Source organism: Clavelina lepadiformis, chromosome 6, assembly GCF_947623445.1.
Source record: "Clavelina lepadiformis chromosome 6, kaClaLepa1.1, whole genome shotgun sequence".
NCBI classification, from domain to species: domain Eukaryota; kingdom Metazoa; phylum Chordata; class Ascidiacea; order Aplousobranchia; family Clavelinidae; genus Clavelina; species Clavelina lepadiformis.
Genome location: NC_135245.1, coordinates 2,110,969 through 2,129,817, shown reverse-complemented (window position 1 = coordinate 2,129,817; position 18,849 = coordinate 2,110,969). Strand labels below are relative to the sequence as shown.

The 18,849-nt window shown below is 37.5% G+C and overlaps 3 protein-coding genes across 3 annotated transcripts; all 3 read left to right on the top strand.

Moving 5' to 3' along the window:
• The first annotated feature begins 1,791 nt into the window (after nt 1-1,791).
• Nucleotides 1,792-4,914, top strand: LOC143462154 (beta-1,3-galactosyltransferase brn-like). The gene is made up of 4 exons (XM_076960199.1): nt 1,792-2,443; nt 2,628-2,842; nt 2,993-3,221; nt 4,371-4,914. The coding sequence occupies exons 1-4, from the start codon at nt 2,328-2,330 to the stop codon at nt 4,912-4,914; spliced, it is 1,104 nt and encodes a 367-aa protein (XP_076816314.1). The 5' UTR covers nt 1,792-2,327.
• A 3,256-nt stretch (nt 4,915-8,170) lies between these two features.
• LOC143463534 (beta-1,3-galactosyltransferase brn-like) lies at nt 8,171-11,179 on the top strand. The gene is made up of 2 exons (XM_076962049.1): nt 8,171-8,736; nt 9,304-11,179. Exons 1-2 carry the CDS (start codon nt 8,528-8,530, stop codon nt 9,848-9,850), a joined length of 756 nt encoding a protein of 251 aa, XP_076818164.1. The 5' UTR covers nt 8,171-8,527; the 3' UTR covers nt 9,851-11,179.
• Nucleotides 11,180-12,919: 1,740 nt separating this feature from the next.
• On the top strand, nt 12,920-14,322 carry LOC143462148 (beta-1,3-galactosyltransferase brn-like). The gene is made up of 4 exons (XM_076960193.1): nt 12,920-12,948; nt 13,112-13,326; nt 13,451-13,679; nt 13,779-14,322. Exons 1-4 carry the CDS (start codon nt 12,920-12,922, stop codon nt 14,320-14,322), a joined length of 1,017 nt encoding a protein of 338 aa, XP_076816308.1.
• The last annotated feature ends 4,527 nt before the right edge of the window (nt 14,323-18,849 follow it).

The window sequence follows — 18,849 nt, the reverse complement described above, 5'->3', positions numbered from 1 at the left end:
AATACATCTGTGTAATGAGAGACGACGAGTAAATGAGAACAAAGCGCACCAGGTAACCCCACAATAGTGGGGCAGGTAACAGTCATTTAAGTCGTAACACAGTTACAAAGGAAGTTTTATTTCGCTTGATTAATAATTGTTTTTTGTTTTACATTCGTTGAAGCCAGTGTGATGTTTGATGTGCCCAACACGCAAGTTATTTTGAAACACAGGCGCCATTTGCACAGCAGTCCAAAAATAATGAATAGTGTAAGGTCAGCATTTTTGTGTCAGAGATAGGTCAAAAAATTCCTAGCAAAGATGAGATCAGGTCTGTATATAGTAGAGCGGCCTTTTTTGAAAACAGAACCGGCCAGATTAGACCATACACACAACCATAAGCATAAGGAGCGGCATGAAGTTTGCAGTCCAACAGATTTAAGCGAGAAAACGTGTTCTTCTAGATGCAGTTGTCACTTGTTAATAAAAGCTGCTACCCATCATACTCCATAGAAGTATACTTAATAATATTTAAGGGCTTTAGTTTCCACTCATTTTCCGTGACTGACTCGAGTCACTTATTGCAAAGTCTGGATTTAATTCGAGGCTCTTTCTAAAAAAATATATAAACGACTCGACTTGACTCGAGTCGCTTCATGTTGATTTATAGGTTTCAGCATTAAAGTAGAACGATTTTATTTATTTTTTGTCCAAACAAATAAGTTAAAGTTAAAATAAAATTTTGTTTGTCTACAATTCATACGAACGGGTATTGGGCAGCAAAATTAAGAAAACTTAAATTTTCAAACGTTACTTTTCGAAAGAAACGGTATTTTTGCTTTCAGTATGACTTGGCTTCCTATATCGTTTAACTTGACCAAACTCGAGTCTTATTTGCCAAATGGCTCTACTTGACTCGAGTCTGTTTTTGCAAGACACTCGACTTGCCTTATTCAACTCGAGTTTGATGACTTGGTTACGACTCTGACCTTAACAATGTGCAACGAAAATCAGGTTTTCTAATTCTGGAAGTCAACAATTTTCGGAAAAACATGGCCTGGTCTTCCGACAGTGTCGCACAGTTCCTCCCACACACAAGCGAATATAAAAGTTTTTGTTTCAGTCCATAGCAGGGAACAATGTTACGTTTGATGCATAGGTGGTGTACCGACATTTAATCACGCGACACTTAATCACGCGACATTTAATCACCGACACATAATCACTAGGACATTTAATCACGCGACACATAATCACTAGGACATTTAATCACGCGACACATAATCACTAGGACATTTAATCACGCGACTTGGATACGTAATCACGCGACATTTAATCACGCGACACATAATCACTTGGATGCGACTGCCAAAGGCTTCTTTGGTCTTTCTTTTAGAACTCGACAATTGTTTGACTCCGTTGCGCCGGCTTTCTCTATAATGTTTCTTTAAATCAACACCAGCTTCATAAAGTCTAATTGTTATAATGTCCGAAAGTATAACCTATGTAATATCTAACATTATTCTACTGTATTGTCACCGAAGCTCTTGACCAAAGTACCATCAAAACGTTACACCGTAAAATACAATGCTACTTGAAACTGTGTCAGAGCGTCGGTTTTGGAACTCTGGAACAATGCCAATGAATGAATTATTACAATTTACTATCACGACCGCCACATCTCTTTGTATCTATAACGACTAGTCTAGTCTACAGACAATCTCGTACTAAGTACGAGATACTAGTCTACCGTCTACTATCATTGCAAGAACCACAAATGCAGTCGAAGGTTGGCATTTTGGTCTGCAAGTACTTTTTCAATGCCACCACCCGACAATGTGGACTTTCATACGGGGAATTGAAAAAGACATTCAAATGCAACGTGCAACGTTTCTGCAAGGAATTGCTGGTACTCAACCTTCTATTCCAATGCGGTACAAGGCACTGAAACTGCGCGTGCAAAACACAGTTGACCGTTATCTGTCAAGCGAGATTTTAGTCTATCTTCGTGCAGTTGCTTACATTTCCCATGCATAACATTGCTGTAAATTGTAAATGTAAAAAAATATTGTAAATGTGTGATTAAATGTCGCGTGATTAAATGTCCTAGTGATTATGTGTCGCGTGATTAAATGTCCTAGTGATTATGTGTCGCGTGATTAAATGTCGCGTGATTAAATGTCCTAGTGATTATGTGTCGGTGATTAAGCGTCGCGTGATTAATTGTCGCGTGATTAAGTGTCACCAAACCGCATAGGTCTACTTGATTTTAAGCGCAGTTACTATAAACGAAATAATATTTTTCAATTTGTCTATGGATTGCCCTTACCAGGGTTGTTTTAAAAGCAATGACATTTTTTGTTGGTCGCAACAAAAAACTAAAGTTTTTTGCGATTGTGTTGGGGCTTGTGGTTTGGAGTTTTCTGGTGATTACCATGCAAGTCAGACGAACTAACCGCCACCAGTGAGTATTGCAAAACTTCTCGATAGCAAATAATAAAAAATTAAAAAGCGGTGAATTTCATTTACTCAAACTGTGTATCCACTAGTCATAATTAACTTATCACTATGTCAACAAAAAGAATCAGAGAAAACATGTTTGTTTCTTCTGCTACGTTTGAAGATAATCCGTGGATTTTTAACTCTAGCCAAAGTAGCAAAGCGCGCCAGAAAAACGCTGCCATTAATACGCCAGCAACGCAGAGAGAAATGACGTTGCAAGCAAAAGACATCTCATATTCGAACACAACCGATGCTCCAATTAGTTTCTCTTCTGAAACAACTTCAATTTCATCGAAATCTTACGAATTTCTGCAGGAGCCAACATTTTTTTCCAACAGAGAAATTAACAGCTGTTTATTAGGTATGCTGATGTAGCCTAAATAAAAAAATAAAAAACCTTTTGCAAATTTGCAAAGATATAAATATGTTGTTTGAAACATTGCAATGTTCTAAAATTCAATCAAACTTTTTTGTTAACCATACTTAAACTGAACTTGGTTTATTTTTGAAGGAAAAAACATATCTTGGAGCATGATTATTTTCATCAAGTCGGCTGCATCCTACGGGAGACGTCGCGAATGGATTCGTAAAACCTGGGGTTCTATTGGCTATCTCGATGGTGTCACCTTTCAAACTATTTTTGTAACTGGTCAAACAGATGCGAGAACCCAAGCTCTATTGGACGAGGAACATAGTAGATATGGAGACATATTGCAAGTCGACGCTTCAGATGCATATCTGTACGAGAAATACGTGCTTGAATAAGCGCTTTTTGTTTATTCACATATACTTCTATGCTTTAGGTTAAGGATTCCAACCATTTTTTCCTCGCTTCCCAAAAAATCCTTTCATGCGTTGTCGCACCCCAATTGTCTCCAAAAAGACAAAACGTTTTAACTTAAGCTGAGACTTAACTATGCTCCAGTTGACTGATGTGCACCATTCGACTGACAACACTTTAAGATTCAACTACTGTACTTAGGCCATTTTTTTTCTCAAGTTTCGCGCCCCCTAAAAGGCAAGTTATCAAGCCTGGTTGAGAAAATCTGTTATTCTGTAGATTCTGAGTGGGTCGATGCTAAACTAGGGCTACCATATCAGAAAAAGCCAAATTCCTGTCTGTCTCAATGACCAACTTTTGCGACAATAAACAGGCGCTACACCACTTTTTACAGTATGTTCGTACATCCTACCAATCCAAACGCTTATTTTTTCTGCAAGACAGCATAAATGTCACAGAGGGGAAAAAGCACAGAATTGCCACATTTGCTTAGTCCAACTACTTTCTTTTTAATAAACAATAGCCATCTTGTAAGCAGTAGTATTACTTTTGTTCTTGGTTATTCGTAATATTGAGAAAGTGTACAACACCTATAATAGAAACCTTTTCTTGTAAGCTATTTCTAATGTAATATTAAAACCTTTCGGCCGGCAAAAGGTTAAAGTATTCTAAACACACACAACAATAGTGTACAATAATTCATCAGGTAAATTAAGTTAAGATACCCTCATAAATCAACAGGGTCTCTTCATAGCTTGCCTGCATCTCGTCAGTAAACTTACATTTTCGCTTTGCCATTTTCAACAGCAAAACAATAACAAAATTTAATCTTTGTCACTAAACAAACTCTTATGGTGAAATACTTGCCAGTTAACTTTCATGAAATACAATGTTCAAAAACCCGGACTTTTAAGCACTTTTTAATATTTATCCCTGACGCAGATTTGAACAATAAAGTCCCTGACATGTCCAAGAAAATCCTGACGTATGGCAACCCTTATGCTAAAGGGCGGTGTTTGTTAGGTGGCAACGGAATGTCAAGTGTTGAGTTTACCGATTTTTAAATATAATTCTTTTTATTTATCAAAAGCTATTTTCACGATTTCAGAGATGTCGGTTTGAAGACGTTATCGGGGATGCAGTGGACTTCAGACAAGCTTCCCCGTCAATATTTCTACTCCAGCGGTGATGATGATATGATGATTGATCTCGTAAAACTAAAGGAGGCCGTTGATGAAAACATTGCAAAAATTTCTGATGAAAATTGGCCAGAATTTCCAATCATTTGCACTTACGAAACAAAAGAATCATCCCATCCTATACGGGACAAACAAGACAAAAATTTTATTTCTGTACAAGATTATAGTGAGCCAAACTGGCCCAAGTTTTGCCTCGGTGGATTCTATACAACCAGCGTTCGCGTCATCAGACAATTGTGGGAAGCGTCGTTGACTTCAAAGCGCATAAATACAGACGACGTTTTTATAACTGGAATACTTCGACAGAAAATTGGAATGCCCGATGAAATGGTGGTGCCAGGAATAAGTGAAACCTGCCAACACTTGGGCGGGTTTTTTGAAAACAAATTCAAGACAATGTGGTCAGAAAGAAAGATGAAATTTGAAAACAAGAGCATCTGTTTTAAACTTTAAGATTACATGGTCTACGAGTTCGTGTTATAACAAAGAGAATTTCTTTTGAGCTCTGTTGTTATATGGCTTCACTTATTCTTATATTTTATGTGTACGGTTTAGGGCAGAAGTGTCCAACCTTTTTGGCGAAAGGGCCACATGCGATTTACGAATGATTGCGCGGGCCACTTGAATGTTTACTGCTAATAATTTCTAATTAAAACCCTCACACCAAAATTCTAATCTTAGAAATATGAATTATCCTCTTTTGCAATTATAAGAACAATAAACATACCAAGATATAGTAAATTCAACAAAGTTGTTACTGCACGTCGACATTTCACTGTAAAGTTTGGCACTGTTTTTCTCAAACAAGTTTGGCAATATTCGGTGAGATGGACGATGTAGCAATGCGAAGCGAGTTTTTCACATGGCTGTCAGAAATTAGTAAACAAATAATAAATGCCAATTTCTCGGAATGTAAGTTCGCTATAAATTACGTAGGCCAAGTAGTTGGTAATAGCCTATAAGTCATATCGAAAAATACCGCGCGGGCCACGGGTTGGACACCCCTTGGTTTAGGGTTTAAGGCTAAAAAGGATAAGTCATACACGTCACGGAGGTTATCTCCAATTCGTTGTACAAGAAATCACAAATGAAAGAACATAGCCATAGCCATACCCACTTGCAATCGCGTTGTGTGTGCTACAATTTATTTGAAAGAATTAAGTTAATCAAAGTTGACCAACTTTAATCTCGACTTCTGCAAGGCAGGTTACAGTCATACCGAAATTTGATCACCAGGTTTGCCTCGCTAAATGACTTTGTCAACTAAATACCGGTATGTGACAAAATGTCTGATTTTAATACTTTTATGTATATACTTTGTTAATTGGTACATTCACCATTTAGACATTTACTGCACGGTATGAATTGTTAGTTTTTAAGTTTTAAACTTGGCAACATAACACTACACTATGCCGAGTTGTGTGCAATCTATCGCGTATATAGCGTTTGTGATTTAGTTGCGTATTTCAGTGTGTTGTTTCATCCTTTGTTATCCATTGTTAACCCTTCATCCATTTTTCCGTCCATTGTTTATTCATTTTCGTAATTTATTCGTTGTCATCCTGTATTTTGAGCCATCCCTGTACTCAAAGCAAGAATCGTTTCTTGCTTCTATAAATTTAATCATTAATCAAGCGGACCATTTCAAACTGCTCGCTTGAACTAACCGTTGGTTATTTTCAAGGTTGTGACTAGGATCCTCCCATGCTGTATGCGCTAGTGTGACTAGGATCGGAATACGCTGTATGCGTAAAGCGTTTTAATTTATTCAAGACGTCCGATTAAATTGATTTTATTTATAACTTGACTTGTAAGATGGGCTAATGTCGAGGAGGCAGTTTACAACTTCATGATTGTCCGTTTAAAGCGGGGAAACGCGAAACTGAAGACGTTGGCATGACTTTATGAAAAACAGGAGTCAGAAAGTCGCTTGTCTGTAAAGTTAGCTGAAAATTTTAGGAACAAGTATCCAAGTTTGGGGAGTAACTTTTGATAAGTTTGCATCTGCTTTGTTGCAGTGGAAAAGAAAACCATGACTCAGGCTCCAACCACAAAAGACCTACAGCTGGCACGCAGTGTTAGTTAAGTGAAAATGAGATGAAGCGCTGTGGCGCTTGAGGGTCCCAACTCCGAACAAATGACGAGGTTGCTTTCCAAGCAGACATAAATAAGCAAAAAGTGCATACCAAGCGCACAGTAATAAACACAATGTCTAATTAAGAAATACTTAACGCGGTTAGCCCAAAGGTTGGACAAAATCAACGCGCGGTGGCGCTAAAATCATCACAGTACTGTAAAGATCTAAATAAACTAAAAGATTATTCCCTGCATTTAAAGAAAAGGAAAAGATGTAAAACCATTGCAAGATAAGTGAATAAAATATTTCAGATCTCACCCTCATTAAGCCGAAACAACCAAATTTAGTCTAGGCTGCTGCTGATAAAAATGTATATTTTAGGACTTATATACACTGGAGAGCGTTTTCAACGGTTAAGGTCGCCTTGCTGTATCTGTATCAGCAGACGAATGTTTAACATTTTCAATGATAGGTTATGTGAAGAAGCTCTTAAAGAGTAGGGCTACCATATATCCTCTTTTAGGAGGATTTGTTCTCTTTTCTAAAGAAAAATGAATTGTCCTCCGAGGACACTGAAAAATGCCCAAATGTCCTCCTTTTTTGCATTTTGCGTTTTCTTGCTTAAATTTTCAACAGAATTATATGTTTATGTGACTTTTCGGCATGAGGCCTAAGTCAAGTCAAATGACTTTTCAGCGACAGCACGAGGTCTAATCATTTTTCTTATCATTGTTTTAATTTAGACAAACATAAAATCTAAATAAAGCTAAGCAACAATGCCAAAGAGCAACACTGTGTTTTCTGATGAACTGCGGCAGAAGTAGGCCTATCCTTGTTTCAGAAAAGGACGTAATGATTCTGAAGCCGAATACATTACTTGCGCATATGCGTATAATTATCCAAAAACATGTGATAAATTCTTTAAACGTAAAACTTTATTTGCATTGTACTTGCTGGCGAAATGGTCCTCTTTTTTGGCGATGAAAATATGGTAGGCCTATTAAAGAGTCAACTTAGTGATGGGCGTTTGCCCCTTTTCTTCGGTTATATTTTGATGCCATTCTCTGACTATCATCATTACTTGTTGCGTTATGCAAAGGTTTAAATCGCTCTGCTGAGTGCATACACATTCGTGTAAGTGAATTTACGACGAAAATGTGGCAGAGTGTGAATATGAATTTTTGCCTAAATCTGGAACCAGTTTTGTTTCACACTTAAGCCCGAACCCGAACCCGAACAGCTCTGAAAAGAGTTACAACTCCGATTCATAATATATCATAAATAATTTTATTTTTGCTTTATCCATATATCTTACTCCTATATCTTCAGTTTGTAATTTGAAAAGAAATGCTATTTCTTGTCGGTCGCAACAAAATTTTTAAATATTTTGCTGTTGTGTTGGGGCTTGTGACTTGGAATATCCTACTGCTTACAATGCAAGCCAGCTATGTAAAGCTTCAACAGTAAGTATATATCGGAAACTTTTTCGAATTTCAAAACAAAAGACAGAAACCTAAGTTTCAATCGAATGAATCGACTTGTCTTAACTCAATACCTTGTGTTAAAGTAAAAAATATTTCTTAGACATGCTGCGTTTAACAATAAGCCATGGCTTTTGATTTGCAGCCAAAGTTGTAAAAGGTCAAATAATCTCGAAACCGTTAACAACACAGCGACGCAGAAGGAAATGACGTTGCAATCAAGAAACGTCACAACCTTGAACAAAACCTACGCTTCCAATAAATCGCTTTATAGCACAATTTCTAGTTCCGCAAAGTCGAACAAGTTTTTAAAAGAACCAAATTTTTATTCCAATAACGACAAAAGCAGCTGTTTACTTGGTACGTTAATATGACTAACACTTTCAAAAAAAAGTTTACTGCAATTAAACAAGTTACAACATTCTGAATTACACTTATAAATCAAATGAGGTTGAAATTGTGAAACTGGCCTTGGTATATTTTCGCAGGAAAAAACATATCCTGGAGCATGATTATTTTCATCAAGTCGGCTGCATCTTACGGGAGACGTCGCGAATGGATTCGTAACACCTGGGGTTCTATAGGCTATCTCGATGGCGCCACTTTCCAAACTGTTTTTGTGATTGGTCAAGCGGATGCAAGGACTCAAGTTCTATTGGACGAGGAATATAACAGGTTTGGAGACATATTACAAGTCAACGCTTCGGACGCATACCAGTGAGTGAAATATGTGCTTAGATGTATGGCAGGGGCGGGCAACTTCTTCGGTCGGCGGGCCTGATATGAGAAAATGAAGTACTTGGCGGGCCGGATCCCGGAATCGAAACAGTAATCGTGTATTTAAACACCTATGCAAGGAATAAATCGTATTTAATGTAAACTTTAACCCTATTTTCCCTAGGTGTGGCTTCTCTTGCACACAGTCACAGCAAAACGTGGCGTACAGTTGCATTGTTTACTGTAGAAACTTGAAATTTGTTGACCTTTCCTAAAAAATGTTCAGCTATCTCTCCATGTCTGTTTTATCATGTAAGACCGGAAACTGTCTGCGGGGAGCTCAAAATCCCGTCGCGGGCCGGATACGTTCCCGCGGGCCGTATGTTGCCCGCCCCTGATGTATGGTATACTACTCACCTACACCCATAAGTAGTTAATCCGGACTGAACTCATATTAAAAAGTTGGGTTTTGGGGAAAACGGAAACCAGATGTTTCAGTTCAGTGTTCCTTTTAATTTCATCTCCTCCATTAGACGTATTTGTCAAAATCTATTTTCACGATTACAGAGATGTCGGTTTCAAGACGTTATCGGGGATGCAGTGGACCTCAGATAAGCTTCCCCTCAAAGATTTCTACTCCAGTGGTGATGATGATATGATGATTGATCTCGTAAAATTAAAAGAGGCCGTTGATGAAAACATTGCAAAAATTTCTGAGGAAAAGTGGCCAGAATTTCCAATCATTTGCACTTACGAAACAAGCTGGGTTATAAGCAAGCCTATTCGCGGGAAGATATCAAAAAATTATATCTCAGAAAAAGATTACCGTTGGCCATTTTGGCCCAAGTATTGCCTCGGTGGATTCTACACAACCAGCGTTCGCGTCATTAGACAATTGTGGGAAGCGTCGTTGACTTCAAAGCGCATAAATACAGACGACGTTTTCATAACTGGAATACTTCGACAGAAAATTGGAATGCCCGATGAAATGGTGGTGCCAGGAATAAGTGAAACCTGCCAACATTTGGGCGGGTTTATTGAAAACAGATTCAAGACAATATGGTCAGAAAGAAAGAAGAAATTTGAAAACAAGAGCATCTGTTTTAAACCTTAAGATTACATGATCTACGAGTTCGTGTTATAACAGACACAATTTCTTTTGAGCTCTGTTGTTATATGGCTTCACTTATTCTTATATTTTATGTGTACGGTTTAGGGCAGAAGTGTCCAACCTTTTTGGCGAAAGGGCCACATGCGATTTACGAATGATTGCGCGGGCCACTTGAATGTTTACTGCTAATAATTTCTAATTAAAACCCTCACACCAAAATTCTAATCTTAGAAATATGAATTATCCTCTTTTGCAATTATAAGAACAATAAACATACCAAGATATAGTAAATTCAACAAAGTTGTTACTGCACGTCGACATTTCACTGTAAAGTTTGGCACTGTTTTTCTCAAACAAGTTTGGCAATATTCGGTGAGATGGAGGATGTAGCAATGCGAAGCGAGTTTTTCACATGGCTGTCAGAAATTAGTAAACAAATAATAAATGCCAATTTCTCGGAATGTAAGTTCGCCATAAATTACGTAGGCCAAGTAGTTGGTAATAGCCTATAAGTCATATCGAAAAATACCGCGCGGGCCACGGGTTGGACACCCCTTGGTTTAGGGTTTAAGGCTAAAAAGGATAAGTCATACACGTCACGGAGGTTATCTCCAATTCGTTGTACAAGAAATCACAAATGAAAAAACATAGCCATAGCCATACCCACTTGCACTTGCGTTGTGTGTGCTACAATTTATTTTAAAGAATTAAGTTATTCACAGTTGACCAACTTTAATCTCGACTTCTGCATGGCAGGTTATACAGTCATACCGAAATTTGATCACCAGGTTTGCCTCGCTAAATGACTTTGTCAACTAAATACCGGTATGTGACAAAATGTCTGATTTTAATACTTTTATGTATATACTTTATTAATTGGTACATTCACCATTTAGACATTTACTGCACGGTATGAATTGTTAGTTTTTAAGTTTTAAACTTGACAACATAACACTACACTATGCCGAGTTGTGTGCAATCTATCGCGTATATAGCGTTTGTGATTTAGTCGCGTATTTCAGTGTGTTGTTTCATCCTTTGTTATCCGTTGTTAACCCTTCATCCAGTTTTCCGTCCATTGTTTATTCATTTTCATAATTTATTCGTTGTCATCCTGTATTTCGAGCCATCCCTGTACTCAATTAAGCAAGAATCGTTTCTTGCTTCTATAAATTTAATCATTAATCAAGCGGACCATTTCAAACTGCTCGCTTGAACTAACCGTTGGTTAATTTCAAGGTTGTGACTAGGATCCTCCCATGCTGTATGCGCTATTGTGACTAGGATCGGAATACGCTGTATGCGTAAAGCGTTTTAATTTATGCAAGATGTCCGATTAAATTGATTTTATTTATAACTTGACTTGTAAGGTGAGCTAATGTCGAGGAGGCAGTTTACAACTTCATGATTGTCCGTTTAAAGCGGAGAAACGCGAAACTGAAGACGTTGGCGTGACTTTATGAAAAACAGGAGTCAGAAAGCCGCTTGTCTGTAAAGTTAGCTGAAAATTTTAGGAACAAGTATCCAAGTTTGGGGAGTAACTTTTGATAAGTTTGCATCTGCTTTGTTGCAGTGGAAAAGAAAACCATGACTCAGGCTCCAACCACAAAAGACCTACAGCTGGCACGCAGTGTTAGTTAAGTGAAAATGAGATGAAGCGCTGTGGCGCTTGAGGGTCCCAACTCCGAACAAATGACGAGGTTGCTTTCCAAGCAGACATAAATAAGCAAAAATTGCATACCAAGCGCACAGTAATAAACACAATGTCTAATTAAGAAATACTTAACGTGGTTAGCCCAAAGGTTGGACAAAATCAACGTGCGGTGGCGCTAAAATCATCACAGTACTGTAAAGATCTAAATAAACTAAAAGATTATTCCCTGCATTTAAAGAAAAGGAAAAGATGTAAAACCATTGCAAGATAAATGAAAAAAATATTTCAGATCTCACCCTCATTTACCAGAAACGACCAAATTTAGTCTTGGCTGCTGCTGATAAAAATGTATATTTTAGGACTTATATACACTGAAGAGCGCTTTCAACGATTAATGTCGCCTTGCTGTATCCGTATCAGCAGACGAATGTTTAACGTTTTCAATGATAGGTTATGTAAAGAAACTCTTAAAGAGTAGGGCTACCATATATCCTCTTTTAGGAGGATTTGTTCTCTTTTCTAAAGAAAAATGAATTGTCCTCCGAGGACACTGAAAAATGCCCAAATGTCCTCCTTTTTTGCATTTTGCGTTTTCTTGCTTAAATTTTCAACAGAATTATATATTTATGTGACTTTTCGGCATGAAGCCTAAGTCAAGTCAAATGACTTTTCAGCGACAGCACGAGGTCTAATCATTTTTCTTATAATTGTTTTAATTTAGACAAACATAAAATCTAAATAAAGCTAAGCAATAATGCCAAAGAGGAACACTGTGTTTTCTGATGAACTGCGGCAGAAGTAGGCCTATCCTTGTTTCAGAAAAGGACGAAATGATTCTGAAGCCGAATACATTACTTGGGCATATGCGTATAATTATCCAAAAACATGTGATAAATTCTTTAAACGTAAAACTTTATTTGCATTGTACTTGCTGGCGAAATGGTCCTCTTTTTTGGCGATGAAAATATGGTAGGCCTATTAAAGAGTCAACTTAGTGATGGGCGTTTGCCCCTTTTCTTCGGTTATATTTTGATGCCATTCTCTGACTATCATCATTACTTGTTGCGTTATGCAAAGGTTTAAATCGCTCTGCTGAGTGCATACACATTCGTGTAAGTGAATTTACGACGAAAATGTGGCAGAGTGTGAATATGAATTTTTGCCTAAATCTGGAACCAGTTTTGTTTCACACTTAAGCCCCAACCCGAACTCGAACCGAACATCTCTGAAAAGAGTTACAACTCTGATTCATAATATATCACGAATAAATTTTATTTTTACTTTTTCCATATATCTTACTCCTATATCTTCAGCTTGTAATTTGAAAAGAAATGCTATTTCTTGACGGTCACAACAAAAATTTTAAGTATTTTGCTGTTCTGTTTGGGCTTGTCATTTGGGTTCTGTTACTGCTTACCATGCAAGCCAGCTATGTAAAGCTTCAACAGTAAGTATATATCGGAAACTTTTTCGAATTTCAGAACAAAAGACAGAAACCTAAGTTTCAATCGAATGAATCGACTTGTCTTAACTCAATATCTTGTGTAAAAGTAAAAAATATTTCTTACACATGCTGCGTTTAACAATAAGCCATGGTTTTTGATTTGCAGCCAAAGTTGTAAAAGGTCAAATAATCTCGAAGCCGTTAACAACGCAGCGACGCAGAAGGAAATGACGTTGCAATCAAGAAACGTCACAACCTTGAACAAAACCTACGCTTCCAATAAATCGCTTTATAGCACAATTTCAAGTTCCGCAAAGTCGAACAAGTTTTTAAAAGAACCAATGTTTTATTCCAATAACGACAAAAGCAGCTGTTTACTTGGTACGTTAGTATGAATAAATTTCTCAAAGACAAGTATACTGCAATTAAAAAGCAGTTTCAACATTCTGAATTACACATATTTAAATCAAACGACGTTGAAACTGACCTTGGTATATTTTCGCAGGAAAAAACATATCTTGGAGTATGATTATTTTCATCAAGTCGGCTGCATCTTACGGGAGACGTCGCGAATGGATTCGTAAAACCTGGGGTTCTATAGGCCATCTCGATGGCGCCACTTTCCAAATTGTTTTTGTGATTGGTCAAGCAAAGGCAACGACTCAAGCTTTATTGGACGAGGAATATGACAGATACGGAGATATATTGCAAATCGACGTTTCGGACGCATACCAGTGAGTGAAATTTGTGTTATTTTTCACTCACATATATTCTACCTGGCATCTTCTAAATCATGGATTTCTATTTGATAAACAATGCTTCAATGATTTCAGAGATGTCGGTTTCAAGACGTTATCGGGGATGCGGTGGACCTCAGACAAGCTTCCTCATCAATATTTCTACTCCAGCGGTGATGATGATATGATGATTGATCTCGTAAAATTAATGGAGGCCGTTGATAAAAACATTGCAAAAATTTCTGAGGAAAAGTGGCCAGAATTTCCAATCATTTGCACTTACGAAACAAGAGAATCAGGGCATCCTATACGGGACAAACAACACAAAAATTTTATTTCTGTACAAGATTATAGTGAGCCAAACTGGCCCAAGTTTTGCCTCGGTGGATTCTACACAACCAGCGTTCGCGTCATCAGACAATTGTGGGAAGCGTCGTTGACTTCAAAGCGCATAAATACAGACGACGTTTTCATAACTGGAATACTTCGACAGAAAATTGGAATGCCCGATGAAATGGTGGTGCCAGGAATAAGTGAAACCTGCCAACACTTGGACGGTTTTTTTGAAAACAAATTCAAGACAATGTGGTCAGAAAGAAAGAAGAAATTTGAAAACAAGAGCATCTGTTTTAAACTTTAAGATTACATGGTCTACGAGTTCGTGTTATAACAGAGAGAATTTCTTTTGAGCTCTGTTGTTATATGGCTTCACTTATTCTTATATTTTATATGTACGGTATAGGCCTTTACGGTTTTAGGCTAAAAATGATAATTCATACCACGTCACGGAGGTTATCTCCAATTCGTTGTACATGAGATCACAAATGAAAAAACATAGCCATAGTCATACCCACTTTCAATTGCGTTGTGTGTGCTACAATTTATTTGAAAGAATTAAGTTAATTGAAGTTGACCAACTTCTATCTCGACTTCTGCATGGCAGGTTACAGTCATACCGAAATTTGATCACTTTAAAGGCAACATACCTCGTTAAATGACTTTGTCAACTAAATATGTGGCAAAAGGACTGATTTTAATACTTTATGTATATAGTTTATTAACTGGTACATTCACCATTTAGACATTTAATGCATGATATGAATTGTTAGTTTTGCACTTTTTAAACACGTACATTTAAGAAGTCAGCTGCATTCCTGAATTGCTATTATGAACCGAGTTGTGTGTAATCTATTGCGTTTATGGTGTTTGCATTTTAGTCGCGTACTTTAGTGTTTTTTCTTCCGTTGTTTGGCGTTGCTTGCGTGTCATAAAATGGCTGCTGTTTGTTTAATTCGAGACATTCCTGTACCCAAAGCAAGAATCGAGTCTCGTTTGTTAGAGTTTAATCATTAATCAAGCGAACCATTCCACACGGTGGGCTTGAACTAACCGTTGGTTATTTTCAAGGTTGTGACAAGGGTCGTCCCATGCTAAAAACGCTGTTGTGACTAGGATCGGAATACGCTGTATGCGTAAAGCGTTTTTATTTATTCAAGACGTCCGATTAAATTGATTTTATTTATAACTTGACTTGTAAGATGGGTTAATGTCGAGGAGGCAGTTTACAACTTCATGATTGTCCGTTTAAAGCGGGGAAACTCGAAACTGAAGAAGTTGGCGTGTCGTTATGAAAAACAGGAGTCAGTAAGCTGCTTGTCTGTAAAGTTAGCTGAATATTTTACGAACAAGCATCCAGGTTTGGGTTTAATTTTTGATAAGCCTTCATTTGCTTTGTTGCAGTTGAAAATAAAAAACATGACTCAGGCTCCAACCACAGAAGACCTACACAGCTGGCACGCAGTGTTAGTTAAGTGAAAATGAGATGAAGTGCTGTGGCGCTTGAGGGTCCCAACTCCGAACAAATGACGAGGTTGCTTTCCAAGCAGACATAAATAAGCAAAACGCGCATACCAAGCGCACAGTAATAAACACAATGTCTAATTAAGAAATATTTAAAGCGGTTAGCCCAAAGGTTGGACAAAGTCACCGTGCGGTGGCGCTACAACCGTCACAGTACTGTAAAGATCTAAATAAATTAAAAGATTACTCCCTGCATTTAAAGAAAGGGAAAATATGTAAAGCCATTACAAGATGCAAGATGGCCGCCTTGCTGTTTTCATACCAACAGATGGATTTGAAATTTGAATTATAGGTTATGTGCAGACACGTTCAAAGAGTCAACTAAGTGACGGACGTTTGCCACTTTTCTTCGGTTATATTTTGATGCCATTCTTTGACTACCATCATTTCTTGATGCGCTATGCGAGAGGTTTAAATCGCTCTGCTGAGTGCATACACATTCGTGTAAGTGAATTTACGACGAAAATGTGGCATTGTGTGAATATGAATTTTTGCCCAAATCTGGAACCAATTTTGTTTCACACTTAAGCCCCAACCCGAACTCGAACGGGAAAAGCTCTGAAAAGAGTTACAACTCTGATTCCTAATATATCACGAATAAATTTTTTTTTGCTTTGTCCATATATCTTACTCCTATATCTTCAGCTTGTAATTTGAAAAGAAATGCTATTTCTTGACGGTCACAACAAAATTTTTAAGTATTTTGCTGTTCTGTTTGGGCTTGTCATTTGGGTTCTGTTACTGCTTACCATGCAAGCCAGCTATGTAAAGCTTCAACAGTAAGTATATGTCAGAAACATTTTCAACTTTGAAAACAAAAGACAGTAACCTAAGTTTCAATCGAATGAATCGACTTATCTTAACTCAATATCTTGTGTAAAAGTAAAAAATATTTCTTACACATGCTGCGTTTAACAATAAGCCATGGTTTTTGATTTGCAGCCAAAGTTGTAAAAGGTCAAATAATCTCGAAACCGTTAACAACACAGCGACGCAGAAGGAAATGACGTTGCAATCAAGAAACGTCACAACCTCGAACAAAACCTACGCTTCCAATAAATCGCTTTATAGCACAATTTCAAGTTCCGCAAAGTCGAACAAGTTTTTAAAAGAACCAAATTTTTATTCCAATAACGACAAAAGCAGCTGTTTACTTGGTACGTTAATATGAATAAATCTTTTAAAGACAAGTATACTGCAATTAAAAAGCAGTTTCAACATTCTGAATTACACTTATTTAAATCAAACGACGTTGAAACTGACCTTGGTATATTTTCGCAGGAAAAAACATATCCTGGAGCATGATTATTTTCATCAAGTCGGCTGCATCTTACGGGATACGTCGCGAATGGATTCGTAAAACCTGGGGTTCTATTGGCTATCTCGATGGCGCCACTTTCCAAATTGTTTTTGTGATTGGTCAAGCACAGGAAAGTACTCGACGAGGAATATGACAGATACGGAGATATATTGCAAGTCGACGTTTCAGACGCGTACCTGTGAGTGAAAGATGTGTTATTTTTCACTTACAATTATTCTACCTGGCATCTTCTAAATCATGGATTTCTATTTGATAAACAATGCTTTAACGATTTCAGAAATGTTGGTTTGAAAACGTTATCGGGGATGCGGTGGACCTCAGACAAGCTTCCCCGTCAATATTTCTACTCCAGCGGTGACGATGATATGATGATTGATCTCGTAAAACTAAAGGAGGCCGTTGATAAGAACATTGCAAAAACTTCTGAGGAAAAGTGGCCAGAATTTCCAATCATTTGCACTTACCAAACAAGAGAGTCATCCCATCCTATACGGGATAAACGACACAAAATTTTATTTCTGTACAAGATTATAGTGAGTCAAACTGGCCCAAGTTTTGCCTCGGTGGATTCTACACAACCAGCGTTCGCGTCATCAGACAATTGTGGGAAGCGTCGTTGACTTCAAAGCGCATAAATACAGACGACGTTTTCATAACTGGAATACTTCGACAGAAAATTGGAATGCCCGATGAAATGGTGGTGCCAGGAATAAGTGAAACCTGCCAACACTTGGGCGGGTTTATTGAAAACAGATTCAAGACAATGTGGTCAGAAAGAAAGAGGAAATTTGAAAACAAGAGCATCTGTTTTAAACCTTAAGATTACATGGTTTACGAGTCCGTGTTATAACAGAGAGAATTTCTTTTGAGCTCTGTTGTTATATGGCTCCACTTATTCTTATATTTTATGTGTACGGTTTAGGCCTTTAGGATAAAAAATATAAGTAATACCACGTCACGGAGGTTACCTCCAAATACTAAATTCGTTGTACAAGAGATCACAAAGGAAAAAACATAGCCATAGCCATACCCACTTGCACTTGCGTTGTGTGTGCTACAATTTATTTGAAAGAATTAAGTTAATTGAAGTTGACCAACTTCTATCTCGACTTCTGCATGGCAAGTTACAGTCATACCGAAATTTGATCACTTTAAATGCAACATACCTCGTTAAATGACTTTGTCAACTATATATGAATCAAAACGACTGATTTTAATACTTTTATGTATATAGGCCTACTTTATTAATTGGTACATTTGTAACCAAACTTTCTTTACCAGGAACCTTCCCGCTTTGCAGCTAGTCAATTAGCTCTGTCTTCTTTATTCACATTTAATGGCATATCTCTTATGTAAAAACATCCGTCTTTCTGCTATATCACCCAAACGTTACTGAAACTACCCTCGCACGGCACTTCCCAGCCGCACGCAATACCACACCAAAACAAATTCCACGTAATGAGAGAGAATCAACGTGGGACGCTAAATACTAATTAAGCCATCGGGGTAGCGAGAAGAGACGTCACCAGTGATCGAATAAAAACACGTGTACACTTAAACATGTAAAATATGGCAGAACGTGAGCATGCATAAAAATGACTAATGTGAACAACACTGAAATAAAACAAATATAGGTTACATAACCAGACAAACATAAAAATGACACAACAAAAAGGACACGTCCGACTAAATCAATCAATAAAAAGGGGTTCAGAAAAACAGTGTACATTGTGATTGCTATAAAACGGGTGCCTAAAATAAATCTCGTGACACATTCACCATTTAGACATTTAATGCATGATATGAATTGTTAGTTTCAAACTTTTAAACATGACAACACTACACTATGCCGAGTTGTGTGTAATCTATCGCGTATATAGCGTTTGTGATTTAGTTGCGTATTTCAGTGTGTTGTTTCATCCTTTGTTATCCGTTATTAACCCTTCATCCATTTTTCCGTCCATTGTTTATTCATTTTCATAATTT